Raw genomic sequence first — 19,811 nt, 5'->3', positions numbered from 1 at the left:
CCCAAAATTTCATCTACGGACAACCAATATAGAAAAACCTCCTTCAACCCCTAACAGACCGCTCAAAATTGCACGAGTTGAGGGACGTATGATGAAGAATGTTTGTCAGGGAATTTTCGAAAATTCAGACAGTTAATTTATTGGTGTACAAAGTATTAAAACCTCTTATAACGGCTACCGTATAACACTTCGTTGGAGGAAATGAAAAAATACCAGATATTTCCAAAACCGAACACTACAAACATAGACAGTTTGGAGGCTGTTCATACTGGAACGCCATATTCATGCTCACTGATATGATGTGATATGATCTGATATCTGCTGTTTGCTTTACAAATTCGAATAACTGAAATGAGACTGAAATAAATAACTTTTATCTGTTTATTTTGCAATGCCTCACTTTTCATTTCGAAAGACGCACAGTTTCAAGTTCATTACATACTGAAGGCTTCGATTCTCTATCTGCCTTCAGCTTAGGGAAGATCTTGGCATTTTCATCCCTTGATATTACTAGATATCCATACAGTAGAATGTCCTTGGGATTTCTTGGGAATTTTCGGGGGTTGTGGGGCGCGCGATTTCATGCAGATGTGAACAATCTCAAGAAGTGATGGGTGCATCCACCCCCTCCCCTCCCCCCGCCCATGATACGCCCTTGGATACACTCCATGATATTCACATGAGATGTTCTCAATTCTCCAATAGGAATTATAATCTTAACCTTAAAAGGCTGAGAAGCGATAGAAATAAGTACATCTGTACATCATAGATTAACATTATATCTGTCATAATTATGTCTGCTCTTAGTGTCGCAAATACACCGTTCTGTCGATCATATATAAAGTACGCCCTCAATTATTTGGATGGTCTTTGGCACCGTAACAAGTAATATTGAGCTTCATTGTAACGTCTAATTAGCACAGTGAGGAATGCCTCTTCCTATTCGAATGGTAAGTTAGCTCATTTAAATTTTCCAATTTACTACATTGAAGAATATCTCTTCGTTGATACACACTTTAGGGATTCTTTACGTATCTTAAGAAGAGCCGATCACGCTAATGTGCCCTAGGACTGGCCTAACTCAGGCTGGGCCTAGGCTATGTAACGTAATGAAGTTTTGACAAGCTTGACGTTAGGCTAGGGTTAGCCTACCTTAGTTATAGTAACAACATACTTTGCTACAGCCAGGTACAGGCACTTATGTTATCCTTTATGCTAAAGTCAATACAAGTGGTGCAATAGGAAGTCAAACTTGCGTATATAGTAAGAGGTCAAGGGCCTTCGAAACTTTTCGGGGCACAGTCCTATTCCCTCCCGCCCAGATACAACTCACAAGATTGATTCCTCAATCTTCACTTTGCAAATTTTAGCCCTTTTCATTGAAGCTGTGTAGCAGCATCTACAGTGTCTATCACTCAGTGCAGCCTTCATTTTGGTGTCTTGTGGCACATTCTAGCCTAAGTCTTACCTCTGCACCATGCATCAAGTTATCACCCCACCAAACGTGCTATTAAAAGTCCATCCATCCATATTCTTAAAGTCTTCTCATTATTTGGACATGTGTGACTTCAAGAAATGTCTTTCAATATATTATTAGTGTGCAGCGTTAGTACAAATGCAGAATTCTGTGTCTGCGACACAATATTTTAGCCAGGGACGCAAAATCTTAAAATTTTGAGTGTCCCTCATACACAACTTTTTTTTCTTTGAGAAAGAAACCCCAAGTACTCACACTCACAACTAGGCTTATGTTAAAACAAAAAAAAATCTTTGAATGAACAAATCCACAACTTCTTCTCAAAGAACCAACATTTCTTCCAATCCTACAGATCATTGAATTTGTTTGAAACAAATTAATCATAGCAATCAACTGTTGTGATGCTTAGGTTTGCACTAACAAAATTTCCATTGCAAAGATCTTCATACCTAAAATAGTCAAAGATGCTTTTCCAAATTTCCCATGATTTGATTGACTAATACACATGGTCTGCAAACATTCTTGCATCAACAATGCTCAATGAACACAAAGCTTGTTGTTCAACTGAAGCTACTTATGCTATTGGCTATTATATGTGTGCACTCAAATTACGTTAATTACATTAGACCTTGTTAACACACGTTTCAACAACTAGGGCTAATGGTACAAAGTTGTAGTTCAATCTTTTTAAAGAATATCACATATCTTTGAATCATTGTTTTGATACCAAAATGATATGAGTTCAGACAGATTTTGTGGGATGCTAACATCTCTGATATGTTAAAATGATTTTTCATCTCACAGTATGTTTGTTCTATCTGCATTGAGAGCTGCTATGTAAAAATGTGCATTTATTCCACAGTTGTAACTTCATTGCAAACTTAAGTAATTTTCACAGTCCCTTTGACCACTTGCTTCATTTAAATTTTTTTATACAACATTCAAAAGTCAAAAGTAGCCATTGAAGCTTGAGTTTATTAATCAACATTGCGTAAAAAGTTATCAACATACTGTAATGGCAAAGAATTCGGACCTAGCCAGGCTCAGGCAGACTTGCTTATAGTAGTTGGGTTAAAGGGGAAATTTGTTCAAGCTTGAATGAAACATATTCTAATAAAGTTGCATTGGGTAACTATTAACATTTGGTAAGTTGGTAACTTACGACAAGGGTTCATAAAAGTTGTGGTCATGTACTAGGACTTTTATTAGACGTATTCTTGTGTCGTCGAGATCTATATGAATAATATTTTTCATCATATAAGGGCCTCAATTAAATCACGTAAACGTGCAGTACTTTACTTTTATTCTCACATTTTCTCTTTAGGCATTGTTATTTTACGTTGATTCACAACGCATGCATAGCCTAAAACATCTTCACAATTGCTATGCAAGGGTTGTATACTGTACAGTACGTAGTATGCATTGCATTATGTCTAGGTCAGCATATATGGTAACTAGTCTATGGCAAACTTCCTGCTTTGTAATTTGACAGTATTTTGTTGTTGGATATTAGTTACAGGTTTCATCATTTGGTTTTACTTTTGTGTACATTATAGGCTTCCGTTGCGCACAATCCAATGATTCGTCAGGGTCATCATAACTACAGGAACCTGTAGAGGTGTCGTAAAGTGCATGTTTTCATAGAGGACTGCAGGGACGCAAATGTTTCTGAGAGGAGGCAAACAATTTTTAGATGTTGCGTCCCGTCTCGCAGAAGCAACATTAAAAAATCCTACTAATAATACTGGGTGTTACTCATTTGGTGTGGGTCCATCTCTGTAAAGTCTTGCCTAGCTTACTGTGGGTTAGAGACAAGTAAGGCTATGCTCCCAGGCTCCCAGCCCTATAGTACATCTTGTAAAAAAGTAGTTTAGTTTATTAAATGTGTTCTTCTGTCTTGTTTAGGTTTCCCTTGAACCTATGCAGCTGGATTTACAACCAGAGGGCTCAGAGAGCCAAGAAGAATTGAGCTATACTGTTGACAGCCCAACTCTGGTAAGAAAAATTTGCATACCATCTTTTTTTTTAAAAATCATTTTAGAGTGTCTTAACTCTCCACATCTCAGATATAATACAAATCTGTGATACTAGTTCAAGAACTCCTTAATAGTGATGGTATTCCTTTTACCACTTTCATGAAGAGTCCAGAGATGTTAATATTACCCATAAAGTATAATAATAATACACCAGATCCCCAGAAATATGCTTTCCTCTCCCCATCATACCCCACCCCCTTCATAACAGATTCATTAAGTAAATCTGAAGTATTCATATTAGTTGATCTTACCCAATAAAATAGTCTGTGCAAAGGAACTATGTTACAGTACTTGTTTTGTGTGAGAGCTTCCTCAATGAATGTAATTGAAATGTCTTTTCCAGAAACTTAAAAATATCTTTAAATGTTTTAATCTTGAGGTAATAATTATTAAGTTCTAAATATAATATGTCTTTCTCTCCCAACCTCTATTTACAGGATTTAGAGGCTCATGCAGTATGCTACTCTGGGTTTGCCAAGATAAACAGGCTGCTGTTCATAGCTGCACGATGTCCAGCCCTGAGAGTGGAAGCTCTACGGATGGCTCTCAACTATACACAAACAACGTACAACACACAAGCCTATCAACATATACATTCAAAAATGGCAGAAGCTGTGTAAGTAGTGTATATAATCATCCAGCTCAGAACCATCTCACTATTAAAGTAACAAACAAAGTTGAAGTGATTTTTGATCAACCATTATTGCATTTTGGAAGAAATTTTAGATGTCATCATTGGTTTCTACTTATTTATAACACTAAAGATGCAGAGTATGAGACGGAATGAAATAATTGGATCCGTAAAGTGAAACACTGGCATGTTACAGTGTGTCAGTGTCCATTCAGTGTTATAGCCAACATTTATACTGTTTTGTATTAGTGGTTTTGTCCGAGACATGTTTTGAAGGGAAGCGAACATAAGGTTTTAATTTTTGTTTTAACTGAATTAATTGAAACAGCTTTTTCAGGTCAAGTGATATGAGATTAAAGGTGACCTTTAACCTCTACTTCCACTTCCTCAGGACTAGTTCTTCACTGTTACCAGATGCTGTCGCAGGAGTGGTACACAACATACCCAGTCTGGATACAAACTGGATTGAAACTACAAACAAAAAGGCAGCTCTAAAACTTGAAAAACTGGATACAGACCTCAAAAATTACAAAGCTAACTCAATCAAGGAAAGCATAAGGTAAAGTATATAGTATAGTCCAGATGTTGGAAGTTTGAGGTGTCGTGGCCATAAATGTGTTTATAGGCCTGGAGTGCAAAATAGTTAATCAATGAATCCATACTGAAGATTTTATACAGCCCATTGCAGATTAGCTTAAAAACATTTGTAAATTCAGTTCTGAGTATTTGTCGTAAATATGTTTACCTGCAGCATTCTGAAACAATTTAGGGTGTGATCTCTTGATCGAAGGTGTGCAAGCTCATATTTTGGCTTCTGACTGACATCCAGCAAATAAATGGCCTTTAAAGCATTCGCCACAAACTAAGTCTGGATGGTTTGAATCCCATTCTAGCCAAAAATGTCTTGATTCTTTTTAAAATTGTTCATAAATTTCCAGTCAGTTTACCTCCATCAATTTAAGTACACACACATGACATTAAAAATCTGAATATCTCTTGAAATCACTCCCCTGCTACTTTCTTGTTTGTGATAACTGGTTACTCATTATGCCAAAGTACTGTGGCTTCTAAGGAAGACTCCAAAAGCCAAAGTTAATTATAAGTTTTTTACCACCAAAGAAGGCCCAGATGGATTACTTGGCATTGCCCATTTGACTTGTATTCCTAAATGCAATCATTCCAGATTCTTCTGATGGTGTTTCTTCAGCTTTTTTCAGAGTTGTTCCTTAAATTTGTCAGCGATTTTCCCCGTCATCATTTGTAGGCGTATAATGACGTCATCATTTGTATAATGCGTCACATGTATAATGCATCACAAATTAGGATGTTATATTGCCATATAGCAAACATGTCTTCTGATTTGAGACTGGTTTTTTTGCTTCATCAACAGACGAGGGCACGACGACCTGGGAGATCATTACCTTGATCTCGGAGATTTAAGCAACGCCCTTAAATGTTACTCGAGGGCCAGGGATTACTGTACCAGTCCCAAACATATTATCAACATGTGTCTAAATGTTATCAAAGTAAGTCTTAAACTGGAAGGAAGAAATCAGTACCATCAAGTGGAAATTTCTTTTCCTCTAGATCTACTTGTATCATTTAGAGCAGCATGACTACTTTAAGCTTGTTATCAAGTTCAATGGATTGTTGTAAGCAATATTCAATTCTTTTTTTTTTTTTTTTTTTTTTTTTCTTATATATAATATTCAATTCTATTACCAGAGAAAACTACAGTTGTTGATGATTCAACCAATACCTAATTGAGAAAATCTCAAATCGCGTCCATATTTTTGTTCAAACACAAACATTTATTCAAACACTTCTTCACTCCTTCAAAATGTTCTGATTCCTGTTTACCTTTCTAAAATTTCTTTAATTTGAATTGTTTTCATAAAAGTTAAGAGTTGTTACATTTAGACTGTACTGACATTTTAACCATTTCTGTCGACAGGTTAGCATACATTTAAAGAATTGGTCTCACGTCTTGAGTTATGTCACGAAGGCAGAGTCATCACCAGAACTTACAGAGGTCAGTCTGAAATTTGAATCCTACTCACATGAAGAGGGGGGGGTGGGGGGGAGGGTGGACAGCGTGAATTGAAAAAGAAAAATCTGGATACTATTTTATTGACAACGTTTTCTCATTCATGTTGCAGAATTGGTTAAGGTTTTCCTTTGTTAAAGAGAAGTGTCATCCATCCTTGAGAAGCCCTCACATATTTTCTCATCTAACTGTCACCCCCCCCCTTGCGTCCCCCTCTCGGTGAAAATTATGGTCCAATTTAAGTCTTCATTTGTACAAGTTAATCGTTTGCTTTGTTCCGTACAGGATCAAAAGAAAGAAGTGTGTTTGTCTTCACTGTCTTGGATACTTAGTGACAATTCATGCTCTAAAAGTTTTCTCTATTTATGCCTTTGTTGAAATTTTGCACATTTATATTGAAGGCTTTCTGCCATTAAGCAATGGCAGGTCTAATTTCTGGTGAAAAAATATTCCACATGGATCTGTATACGAAGTCCTAGGGTGCAAAAAGCAGGGGGCTAGTGGCTAACAAAGCTTATTCTAGTTTTGTTCTGATTGATATTATGTGGCTTTCTTTAACCCACGTTGCCCTCTCTCTCTCTTTGCATTTACAGAAAGATTCAAAGGATAACATGGTGATTGTGACAAAGTTAAAATGTGCGGCAGGAGTCGCAGAATTAGCAACAAAGAAATACAAGCCAGCAGCAAAGTACTTCCTGCAAGCTTCCTTTGATCACTGTGATTTCCCAGAGGTAAGAAACTTAAGTTTAAGCCAAGTCCATGGGAAATGAAATCTATTAACTTGAAAAGGTAATGATTGATAAATCGTAGAACACACCCCAACCCAACGAGAAGATGTAATAATGAAAGCCAACAACGACTAAGAGTTGAAAGGAGTAGACAATATTTTGGTAGCTTTTGGTTTTTGTTTCAGCCTTCTGCAGCCAAATGTCATAAACAAGCAAAGAACCCTGGATGGTTAAAACAAAAGAACATTTCTAAAGGCTAAGCGAAATTGCATCGAAGAGTAAACTAGCAAATCTAACTATGGATGGCACTTAGGAGATTCTCCACAGTTGAATGTTTAGCCTTTGGCGGTTGCCAGTTACTCCATGTTTAGCTGCTAGTGTAAGTTAATTGAATGAAGAATGTGCTCTTGACAAGTTGGTTTTAGTCATCCCTGATCTTAAGTCAATTGATGATGTGTGGAATTGGACAAGCAAAAATGTCCTTTTCATAAAAGTTGAACTACTTTGGAAGAACAGGATGGTTTATTCAAGGTTGTGTTCATGTTATTAGACAAAGAAAATGACATACAATGGTAAAAGGTTTTCTCTGTTTTCCCGAGGCGGGTAAAATCAACTGTTTCTCTTACAGTAGTATGAGATAATGATGTTGAAGGTAATGCCATTGTAAGATTGCCATTGGAAAGATGAATCACCAGTTCCAGTCTTCTAGCTGGTGGGGTGTGGGTGGGGGTCCAGCAGAACAAACCCTGAGCTTCCTCATCTTGCTGAGGAATAAAAAAGATCTGCTATCTCCATTTGCCACACACTCTGTGCTTCCTAGTCACCATAAAAGAGGGTTAACAAGTTTGACTGAATGGAGGAAACGATCTCTTTAATTCCTTACCCCTTCTTCCCCCCCCACTCTCCCAAGGTAAATTTTGTCCTAGTGACATAAAAATGATTATAGAAATGATTCAGATGAACATTCACTGTTAGTCACTTTGGTCAGATTTTTTATTTTCTATTTCCTACTTCTTTAGCTGCTCTCTCCTAACAATGTAGCTGTCTATGGTGGTCTCTGTGCTCTGGCTACATACACAAGACAAGAACTGCAGAAAAATATCATATCTAGCAGGTATGTTTGTAACCATCGACTTACCTTTCTGATCAAGTATGCATGTCTTCCTCATCATGACAGAACTGGCTCTTTGGCCATTTTTGTCAGACAAACTTGACTTAGGTTGGTCAAAGGAAAACAAGTTTATTTACATTAAAAAAAAAACGTAAGAAAAAAACGGAACAACACTCGGTCTTGTGTTCAGTTGTGTTAGACAACAGCCTTAGCTGTTGAGGCAACTTTGAAAAAGAAATCTCAGGTTATTATTTCTGAAAAATTATCCTTGTGTATGAAATGATAATAAAACCATCTAAAATGAAAATAAAAAAGTAGTTGACCTGTTCACCCCATAGAGACACTTCATTTACTATATGTCTGTTAATAATGTCTTGTACAACTGACTCGGTTATCTGATAGTTCCCTGCATGGACCTTCCCTTCTTACCATGTATGTCCTTACTCCTCAGCACTTGCTTCTGAAACTGGAGCCTCGGCTATTTAATTAATTGCTGCATCTTCAGGGTCTCTATGTATCTTATCTTCTCACCTGAAAGATATTTGTTTTCCTCAGCTCTTTCAAGCTGTTTCTGGAACTGGAGCCTCAGCTGCGAGATATCATCTTCATGTTTTATCAGTCGAAGTACGCATCTTGCCTGAAGCTGTTGGATGAAATCAAGGACAATCTTCTGTTGGACATGTACCTTGCCACTCATGTTGCTACCCTCTACTCACAGATAAGGAACAGAGCTCTTATACAGGTATCTTATCAAATGGAAGGGACAAAAAAAACTTCTGGCTTTGCCAATATTTCGTTAAATGTTTATTGAAAGTTATGTAAATGTTTTTAACCAAAATTATTTAGTAGAGAAATTTATTTGATAGTACTGTTTCAAAATAAGACAATCGATCTTTCTTATTTCCGTGAAACTTAGCCTCTGATTCTTGAACAAAATACTATAAGACAAGCTTCACGAATTGCACTTGTAGTAATTAGTGAGTTTAGGATGTTGAGACCAAATTACTCCTATGATTTACTAGCTTGTTTGAACTGCTAATCTTAAGATGAACTCCAGTCAAATTGAATGACTGGTAGACACCTCATCAGGGGCATAGCTAGACTTCTTTTGGGAGGAGGCCAATTTTGGTGGCCAGACAAATGTTTGGGGGGGGGGGTTGAGGGGTCCTATACCCTAGGCCTTGAAAAGTTTCTTACAACTATTGTGGCCTTTGTATGTTTCTGAAAGACTATGCTAAGCATTTTTGTGTATAATTCTTCCTTCCAATTTAATACTTACTTTGATAACATTTAGACACATGTTGATAATATGTTTGGGACTGGTACAGTAAGTTATGGTGGATTTTTGAGCTTCTCAGCTTAACTTTTCTTTCACTTACATTTCCAGTATTTCAGTCCCTATGTATCAGCTGACATGCACAAGATGGCCATTGCTTTCAATACTACAGTACCAGCCCTAGAGGATGAACTGATGCATTTAATATTAGACGGACAAATAAATGCTAGAATCGACTCACACAACAAGGTAAATGTCTGTTGGTGAATATCACTGATCCTCCCTTTCTATCACCCCCTCCACCCCCTACCCCCCATGTGCAGCCTTACAAAGTTGTTAGTATTTCCTGAAAAAAATTCCCAGACGTTGTTTTCCTAGTTGTTGTTTTACACGAATCATATTGAAGAATGATTACTATCTGAACATCAATCATGTTTTATCTAGCCATTGTAGTACAATGCAATTGCAGAATAGCGCCATCAATAAAGTAGATTGACACTCTCTCAAAATGGCATCTTGAGTTGTCATTAAGAAAACACAACAGCTTAGCTTAAGTACTCATTCCAAGTCCAGCAAGTGCTTTACATGTGTGTGTGTGTGCACATGTATGTATGTGTGTGCTACCAATGTAATGTTATCAGTGGTTTTCATGCCTGGGATAATAAGATAAGTTTTTCTTCTGTCATTGTTTTGTATTATTATGTATTATTTGTATCATTTCTAATTGTTAATTGCGCCATGAACATTCTTTGAGTGGTGTGTGCGCATTATAAGTCGTATTATTATTATTATAAGGTTCAAGTGTATGAAAGAAAATATTCAGTGGTAACTTCACTAGGAACTCTCTATTCCATGAAATTTCACATGACAATAAGTTTATGAGACCAGCTTTCTTTAAGTTTACCCACGTACTATATCGTTGATAGCCAGTATCTTGTACTGAACATTTTGCACGACCATGTCGACGAGGTATTTTATGATTGGATGTGTTTCGTACGCAGATCTTGTATGCCAGGGATGTAGACCAGAGATGTTCAACATTTGAAAAAAGTCTTGCAATGGGGTTGGCATTTCAGAGGAGAACAAAGGTGAGGTCAAAGGTCAAGTTGTACTGAATCACATGTTAACTTTAGGGTACTTTAAGGAAGAAGTTAAACTGGGGCATAAAAAAAGAAAAGGGAACATAAAATATTTTTGGAGAACAGGATCTTATGATAGAGACTGATTTCTTGATGTATGATTTCCGATGTGGTTTTATGGGTGGTAAGTCTCATTCATGAATACAAAGTAATACTGCTCTTGTAAAACTAGTCTCAAGCTGTTTTCCTCTCTAATATTTTAATTCATGCTGTAATTTTGTTCACTTAGCCCTCAAATAGTCTCTTTTGAAATTACAGAAATAAGATCCTTATACTGAGGCCAGTACAAGTTGGTGAAGGGGAGGTGGGATTGGCAGATTTTGCTTATACTTTTTGCCAAGATGTTTACACATGACTGACTATTCATGTCACTGCATAGGTCGGCAGTCATGGCAATGGAGGTAACAAACATCAGAAATTCAGAGCATGCCTCAGGATTTAAAAAAAAAAAATTTAAAAAAAATGTCCTTTTTAAATTGATTGTCTTTTCCCTCTTCTAGGCTCTCATATTGAGGTCAGCCATGTTGAAGAATGACATCCAAGTGAAGGTAAGCATAAACCAGAGCCATGTTAGCAGTACATCATTCTCTAAGAGTAAAGAAGAGACTAAACAACTTCAATACAGTGAGGAGAGAAAGTTACGTTGAGGTAGCAGTTTTAGGAAAAGAGGGAAGAGTGAATGTATCATATCATCTTTGAGCTGCGTTTGTAATCATGCATTATTATTATAACAATGTTGCCATGATAACGTAATTACTGTTGGAATGATTATGCTGCACGTTGAATACCGAGAAATGTACAAAAGATATATAGATTGCCACTTGGATATTAGCAGGTACATGGGGTAAGGATTTATGCAAGCTACCACATGCATCACAGAGTGCATAGGGAAGATTAATTCAAAGGTTGGAGGAGGGGGGGGGGAGGGGTTGATTCTTAAATCTTCTTATGCAAGCTACCACATGCATCACAGAGTGCACAGGGGAGATTAATTTAAAGGTTGGAGGAGGGGGTGCAGGGGAAGGGGTTGGTTCTTAAATCTTCACCCAATATGGACAGGATATGGAGATATTATCAGGTTTGGCTATGGACTCTTGCCTCATCTAACCGTCAGACTGGTTGTGATGCTAGTATTGCATATCCTTGTTCATCATCTTAATACATCTTAATTCACTTTTGAGTGCTTGTTTTGAATTTGGTCACTTTCCATTCCACATGAAAGGAAAAAGAATATCCCCCCTTTTTTTTTGTCTTATTAAATTGTTTATCGCTTTTCAGACTATGTATCTTTAGTTTAAATACAAACCGATGGGATGTAAGCAAAGACAGTAATTCTGTACAGTCGGGATAAAGTCTGAGCCTTGAATGGAAGCCTAACTAAGGGGAGCGTAATGGATGATATTTGGAAAGAAATCTATCAGTTTTTCAGTGCTAGACATGTCGTCAGTTATCACCATTAGCACTTGCGTCTTTTACTTTTGTCAAATTTCAGTATTCCAGTGTGAGTATGAACGGAGGTGAGGTTTTACCCTCCTCGATGTGATGATTCCCTCCCCTCATCCTCCAACTCACCCCCACCCCATTATCAGTTGGTTTATCCTTCTTAATTTCTTCATCATCGTTGGGACTTGTTGACATATTTATGTTTAATCACACCTGTAACCTGACAGTGGTCACCTTGATATTATTATGTTATTCTTAAAAGATATTATAGCTTCTTTTCCTTTCAAGTTTCTCTCATTTTCATATATATATATATAATTTTTGTGTTATATTTTCTTAATAAATATGTGATATTTTTGTGTTGTTATTTGCTGATTGCATTTTTAAATAACTTGTAAGTTATTTTTTTGAGTGATATATGTTTTATTTGGAACAAAATTGTGCAGCAAGAAATCCCTTTATTCCTGAATGTAATGAAATGAATGCATCTTCACTAGGAACCAGTATGGACTGCATGAGGTGGAATGTGAGGCTGGGGGAGAGTGGATGGAGAATGGGGGGTGGGGGGGTAGATGTTGGTGTCAGAAGGTGCAACATATGCTTTGCTTGCCAGTTAATTGGGGAAATGCATGACAGAACACACCCAGAGGAAGAAATTTAAATGTTGGAAAAAACTGTACATATGAGGACAATCTGGAAACAGATGCTTAGATTTGTTGTTTGTTATTTGGGAAATGAGTGTAACCAAGTTTTAATGTTTTAAATTGAGCTGCTGGGTTGTGCTAATATGGGCTCTTTGTTTCCCGAAGTCAATTGATATGCTTTCCATTTAGTGCAATCAAACACGTGTCCAATTTTGTTACGGTTCTGTTTGTGTCGCTCGAGGACCAGTACTGCTGTTCGTCCGTCCGTCTGTTGGAACCAATCTTTGCAAGGATACGTAGCTGAATGTTTTATATTAGTGAGGTCAACAGAGTAGGCTTGAGAATCCAACGTCCAAGACCAGAATTTTAACCATTTAAATCACAGACTTGATATAAAGGGCTTGTCCTTAATTTTCTCACTCCTTTGATAATTTCATTTCAAATATAATGAAAACCTCACTCTCGTGAGCCCCCACCCCCCCCCCCCCCCAAGTAAAGATTGTAAACCACATGCATTTGAATTATTATTATTTGTTTTGTAATTTGCATGTGCAACCTTGACACATGGCCTTGAATTCAAACCCTTTTGCAACATGTTCTACACCGTAGCAAAATTATATCCTCCAGGCAGTCTTGTTTTCTTGTGAAACAAGAGATATCTGAAGTCACCAGAGAGCATGAGTTCTTCCCATTTCTATGTTTTGCATAATTTATAATTGTGTGTTACTCTAAGTTTGGTATCAGTTGCAATTAAATACATAGTAGTAAATCTTAAAAATGCCGGAGAATTTGGTTAATATTAAATCGATCATTCTGAAGAAAAAAAAATGTATATATATATAAATATCCTTACATCTAAGTCTGAGGGCCAACTCCCCTGTAATTGATTTAATTTCTGCAGTTACAAATTCAAAATGGGATTCACAACATTTAATGGGCTCATTCTAGTCATTTTCATCCCTGTCTTTATTTCGAGACGATTCCCCGCACCTCTTTCGGATAGACCTTTGGTCGTTCGTTTTCTGTTGTGAAATGCGTTACTTCAATCATGACGTGTGGAAGAGAGTACTGGATGTCGACTGATTACTGTAACGCCTCACTTATTACACACTTGTTTTTAAAACACAGAACTGTATAACATGCCTAATGCTAAGGATCTAAACAAGGAGAAACAATAAAAAGTTCCCACATGGGAGGAGAAACTGAATACTTCATTTCTAATTGGATTAATCCCCTGTTTCATTTTATTTAATTTGTTAATTTTAATTATTTTTTTCCCCTTAATAATTTCTCTCGTTGTTTTCTAAGTTTCTTTAAATTGATTTCTGTCTTTTATTTTATGTTTGCCCCGTTCTCAGAGCCCAGTTGTGGAGGGATCTAATAGTGGAGGAGACAACGTATCTGCCTCAGCTGGAGCATCTCCATCTCATCGGTGATGATAATCCTGGTCTTCTGGTTAACTCGCTGTAAATATTTAACCAGCCTTACCACTAATTGTAGTCAAAGCATTTAGTCGTTGGGTGGAGAGTCTCTGAGAGAGAGAGGAAAAAAACAACATTTGTTCACATTTTAGGATGCTCTGAACAGATGGTGGATAGAAATACTGGAGGTAAATACTGCCCCCCCCCCCAATCAACAAAGAGGAGAATGTAGCATTTTGAAAGGAATTTTTTATGTAAATGCCTTGAGTCACTGCTGAAAGAGCCTAGTCTAAGGCAGGGATCATTCAGACATGATTGAAAGAGGTTTATAAGTATGCTATTAATATCCTCATATCATTTCACGTGTGAAACAGTACGTAAGACTTCATAGTCCTGGGTAATGTCCGTAAGAGGAATTTATGTGATCGATGAATCCTGTGACAATTTTCTTCTATTCTGTGATAGGCGTGACCATCGATGGGATGTTTCGAGAGGTGTTAACTTTGGTGTGCAAGCATTCTTTCTCCTCTGAAGAAACGAAACACAGTGAGAGTATTGAGTGAATTAAACAGTTATCGTATGTCATCCCAAAAAATGCGTCCATTATCAAAAGCATGTCAAAAAGTAGTTTTCATTGGAATTCAGATAATGCTCCCTCAGGAATGAACAATATAAGGGCTTGGAGATCCCAAACTAGGATTTGACGATAACTATATCTTGCTTTTCTCATCTGTATGTAAGAGTTACCACACGTCAGGGGTGGATTGGGGCATAAGTTGCTACGTCAGGGGTGGGTTGGGGCATAAGTTACTATCGGTGCATTGATCTAACTGGCCGCTCTGGTACCTTGAAACAAGCAGTGCAATTGGCGCCTTGCTAGGGGAAAACAGCGTCCTTCACAATCCGGAAAAAAATTGTGATTTTGGGTCCTTTCATTGGCAGAGCCTCTGACAGGCCAATCCTCCACCCCTGATGCCAGTGGAGTAGTGTTAACATGATAGGTTATATTTTGAAACAATTTGACTTTGAAGTGAGAGATCCAGTGATGCATATTTAGAACGGTTTCCAAATGAAACAAAACGTTTCACTAACTTTATGGGGGTGGGGGGTGGTGGACATACTATTGACCGATTTGATTAAATGCTGGACGCAAATGTTTGTAACCACACAGATCTCCTTGTTTGAGGGGATTCAAATTTGTTGAAAAGATGACACGGCTTGTTAGAATGATTCAAAGTTGTTGCCTCCCCCCCTCATTCCTACAGTAATTGCTTAGTGTATCTGCATCTAGCACCTTTGTAACAACGGTTGAAAATGTTTGTTGTACCACTTTCCATTTGGTTCCCTCCAACATGGTAGAATACTTTTAGGAAATTGTTGTTTGAAATACAGTATGTTTCTAACATTCTATGCATAACTACTGCTAATGTTCATCACATTAATGGTGCAGCTACATTGGCATGTCATTTGGCTTTGTAGTGAAAGTGGTATCAGTGACTGCTTGTAAAAGTGAAAATTTATTTTGCAACCATTTTGCAAATCTTAATTTACCTCAAATCTTAAAATTATAAGGCATTCTGTAATGAGATTCGTATAGCAGTGTACTACTACACTATACTCACTCGGAGGTGTGCATCTGTTTTGCTTTTTAATTTTTCTCTTTCGTTTCTTTTTTTTTGTACAAGTTTCATTTGTAAACTGTACAGGTCAAAATGATAAAATCACCGTTATTGGAAAATGTAGATATTTGTTGTTGTTTATTTTGGTCTTGGACATTTTCTTAGGGTGTAAAGTTAGCATTTTGAAAGCCCATTTGCATGTGAGATACGTCATAATAAAGGAAACACTACAAATGACTAGAGGTGTTCACTCTCCAAAGGCAAGCAAATGCCTCAAAATTGAGGCTTTTTACTGGATTTTTGTGTTTGCCAGTTACAATAGAAAAGACGCTTGTTTTAGCCTGTAGACACATTTTCATTTTGTATAAATGCAAGGAAAATGCTAGTATTTGCTGTTAGAAAGGAGATTATTTTATACTGTGGTTTTTTTTTTGGGGGGGGGGAAGTGGCGTAACTTGTGAAGTGTTAGGCCCGAAGTAGTTCAATTCAACCAATTTCCAACACTGAAAGAGATCTGCACATCACCATGGAAATAATATCACAGGGAGAAACACAAATCATGCACAAGACGCAAACAAAATAACCAGCGAAACAAAATTTATTTCAAAATGCAAAAAGTATGACAGGAAAAATATAAAATTGTGTTACATACATCAATTTTGTTGTCATGTAGTCGCTAGCAAGTTACATCATATCGTTGGTGGGTTCGAATATCTTTCTACGCTTCTGAAATATTTCTTCCGAGTAATGGCTTATTGAACGAAGAATGAGAGTAAATAACTCATGTACCCTTGGAAGTCTCGACGGGCCGGCCGGGGAGACCCAAGATTGGAGGTTAATGGGTACAATGTATCGTTGACCACACCACCTTGTAGTTTTCCAGTCATTGTACATGATCTTAAACATATAAACACTGCTGTAACTTACACAAAAAAGCTTTCCAGTTTAATGAGGATGACCTAGCCTAAACCTGAAGGTAATTATTGGATGATGATATCTCCATAATAAGAATTATAAAGTCAAACTAAGCTCGGTCTTTTTTCAATTTCTTTGCTTGTAATGTATTTTACACAACACAACTAACATCATATAGTTTAAAACAGCCTGGATTAACTCACTCCAAACGTCTATCGATTTATTTAAAAGGTACATTTGGTGGTGCCTTTGTTGCTGGATCATAAACTATTTTAAATGGAACACAGAGGACAGTAAAAGATGCTCAGTCTGAGGGGTTGTTTTTACCCTTCAAAATTCAAAGGTATTTATTAGCAAAACCATGAGTTTCGATCCATTTATAGTCATAAATATGCCTCAGATTCTTACATTATGAATTCACAGCCACGCCTATTATTCGAGAAAGCTTTCAGCCACCTACAGCACGTCCATAGAAGTAGTGGTGCCTCTACCAAATACAGAAATTGGCTCCCCCCACCTTTGAAAACCTTACTGCACGTTACTGAAGAACAGCACTCAGCGCGTGTTTATCACATTTGTCTTACCCCTGCAGCAATAAGAGTTTGGGGAAGTGGAAGAAAGGAAAAACTGTAGTCCAAGCTGGCTTAATAAGTATCAACAGAAAACAATTGTCCCGCCCCACAAAAATATACAAACAGTAGCAACTATTTTAAAAATGGTACATTAAATATTAAAACAGACCAATACATATATAATAAATAAGCAAACAGACAGGACCTCTTAATTTTACTAACTGGACAAATGAAACACTAGTAACTTTTATGAAAGACAACTGGTTTCAAAATACTAACTGCTTCCTCCAAAGCCACCCAGTTGGGACAATTTTTTTCTATACTGTACTGTCATGCTTCAGAGCACTTGTACTGTGCAGTATGGGTAGGCTATCACTGTCACTACCAGTGCTTTGAAGCATGATATGAGAGGACAGTTTTGAGAGGTGTTAGGATTAGGAAATTGTCCCAACTGGTTGCCAAGTCAGTGGCACTAATAAGAAGACATTTTTAATTTTTTTTATGAACAATCCATTTTGAGTTTTGTCTTCTTCTTAAGTGATATTTAATAAGGTTAATAAGTACAAGTAAATGAAATACATGGATAAATATTTATTCCAAAAATATAATTTCCTTAACCTGTTATAGCATTTCACCCAATGGACTCTTGACAATTTTGTTTGTTTTTCTCTATCTTACAAAAATATTTGATTATAGACAAGGATCAACAAATGCACAAGTATTAATTCACTGAATAAGAGATTTGCTAAGAAATGTTTTGGGGAATAAATACTAATGGAATCGATAGAACAGAATTAAAAAAAAACTGGAGGCCAAACCATAACCCTAGAACTGGGCCAAATTTAGATAACATGTTATCGTTGGAAATGTAGATACTTATAACATAAAATGTATTGAAAAACTGATGCGGCCTTCAAAAAAAAGTTGTTAATATAGTTCAACATAGAAAACAGTTAAATTACGCACAAGTAATGGGTAAATCACCACCACAAACAAAAAAACAAGAAATAAGTACAAAATATGAAAATTGTAAGCACCATGCAAAAATCAGCCCGCATCCTCGTCAGATCGAGAAGTTTTAAATTTCTCAATTTGAGGATCTATTATTTTGTCATCACGAGACCTTCCCTTTGGAATATTGCGGCTGTTGCAACATTCTGTGATGCACTGTGTCGAAAGGATAGGCTGTAGCAGCTTCATGATACTGATGTGACAGGATGAATCAATATTAAAGAATAGAGATTATCTCAACAGAGAAGCTTTCAGGTGAAACTGATGTACAGCACAAAAAAGACTAATGTCCCAAGCAGTTTGGCTGCAGCCCCCTCATATGACACTACAACATAAATGATATCAAATGACATCACAACTGACATCATAAACAACATAATTTCAAATGATGTAACAGACATGCCATCGAATGACTTAATTAACATCACAATGTGATGATGTCACAAATCACCAAATGCACAACATCATGACATCAAATGGCACCATGACATCTTAAATTACATCAAATGACATATCACAACAGGATGACATCATAAATGTCATCACAACATCATTAGGACATTAAAATGTCATCACAGAGTATCACATAACATCACACCAACAACTGACTTAAGTCTTGCATATCTTGTCTGACTATGTGTCCTGTTTCTTTATTACATTTAGCAGAAGTATTAATTAGGTGCAAACCTTGTCATGGTCCATAGGAATATTAACATTTATACTAGTATCTGTAAAATGACAAAATTTGCTTCAAAATGCTCAACAGATTAACATAGTTGTCATTTTTGTACCCAGGACCTTGGAGATTTTCCCAATTTTTTTCCCTTTATAATTCAGGAAATTCTGAAAGCCTGCTCCAAAGGAAATTTTTCATAAATTCTTAATTCCCCTGAATGAAGTGTCATGAACCTTGGCACTCAATTGTTGGTAAGTATCATCAGATAAAATGAAGGTCAACAAATCCGCCAGACACCAACCTTGTGATGTGAATATAACAATTTGGTCGACACCAATATCCTGCCAGTAACACCGACAGGGCTTAATATGTTTCCCTTATCTTTTAAGTAATCCATTCTACGATAGAATACATTAGATAAACCCATGTGTTATAATATAAAACACCTTTCTCCACGATTTATGATCTTACACAAAAATCAATCATTCATCTATGGAATATCTCTACTTCGCAAAAGATGTCTTGATAAAAATTAAAAATTTTGTCTCAATATCTCCCAAAAAATGTAATTTAATTGAAGTCAACCCGGGAATGAATATTCATAGCCTCATAAGTCAAAGTAACAGAGAAAAAGTTATAAAAACAACATCAAACTTCCCATTAAGCTCACAGTGAGGGAAACCAAACCAAGAATTCCAAGGAAGCATTTCAGTTTTGGCTTTTTCTTTGAGTTACATAAAAAATTTGCCAAAGCTCCAATTACAAAAAAAAAAAAAAAAAACTTAAAAAAACACCAAGTTGTTGATTTGGAGTGGAATAACTTGCTGGAAAACTGGTGCACTATGTTGCTGCTTAGGGTTGAGGATAGTTCTATGGAGCCATGTCGGGCAACAGGGCTTGTTCGTAGCGAGTCCAACGATCCTGGCCGACCCTGTAAGAGATATGAGGTGAGCTTGTTACTTAATGTGTTTGACATAGTGAAAATGACATATTAAGACGTGTGGATGTACACATGCTAGTTCTACAAAAAAAAAAAACCATTCTGTGGATTCTAGAGAGCCCCTT

The 19,811-nt window shown here is 36.8% G+C and overlaps 2 protein-coding genes across 10 annotated transcripts in view; one reads left to right on the top strand and one right to left on the bottom strand.

The window, feature by feature from the left end:
* Window positions 1-813: 813 nt before the first annotated feature.
* Window positions 814-15,695, top strand: LOC139960695 (COP9 signalosome complex subunit 1-like). Its single transcript, XM_071959267.1, has 13 exons — window positions 814-950; window positions 3,383-3,472; window positions 3,951-4,129; window positions 4,536-4,703; window positions 5,535-5,670; window positions 6,099-6,176; window positions 6,785-6,922; window positions 7,939-8,033; window positions 8,586-8,772; window positions 9,418-9,555; window positions 10,308-10,394; window positions 10,946-10,993; window positions 13,891-15,695. Exons 1-13 carry the CDS (start codon window positions 930-932, stop codon window positions 13,966-13,968), a joined length of 1,443 nt encoding a protein of 480 aa, XP_071815368.1. The 5' UTR covers window positions 814-929; the 3' UTR covers window positions 13,969-15,695.
* The window catches only part of LOC139960694 (uncharacterized), a 65,934-nt gene continuing 61,175 nt past the window's right edge, over window positions 15,053-19,811 (bottom strand). For all 9 annotated transcript variants that reach the window (XM_071959257.1, XM_071959260.1, XM_071959261.1 and 6 more), the window contains one exon: window positions 15,053-19,677. In XM_071959257.1, coding sequence (XP_071815358.1) covers window positions 19,617-19,677 — 61 coding nt within the window. In that variant the 3' untranslated portion in view covers window positions 15,053-19,616. The remainder of the gene's footprint in view (window positions 19,678-19,811) is intronic.

This window comes from Apostichopus japonicus, chromosome 19 (genome assembly GCF_037975245.1).
Source record: "Apostichopus japonicus isolate 1M-3 chromosome 19, ASM3797524v1, whole genome shotgun sequence".
Taxonomy (NCBI): Eukaryota; Metazoa; Echinodermata; class Holothuroidea; order Aspidochirotida; family Stichopodidae; genus Apostichopus; species Apostichopus japonicus.
The sequence above is the reverse complement of the archived record's forward strand: the minus strand, read 5'-3'. Positions and strand labels throughout refer to the sequence as shown.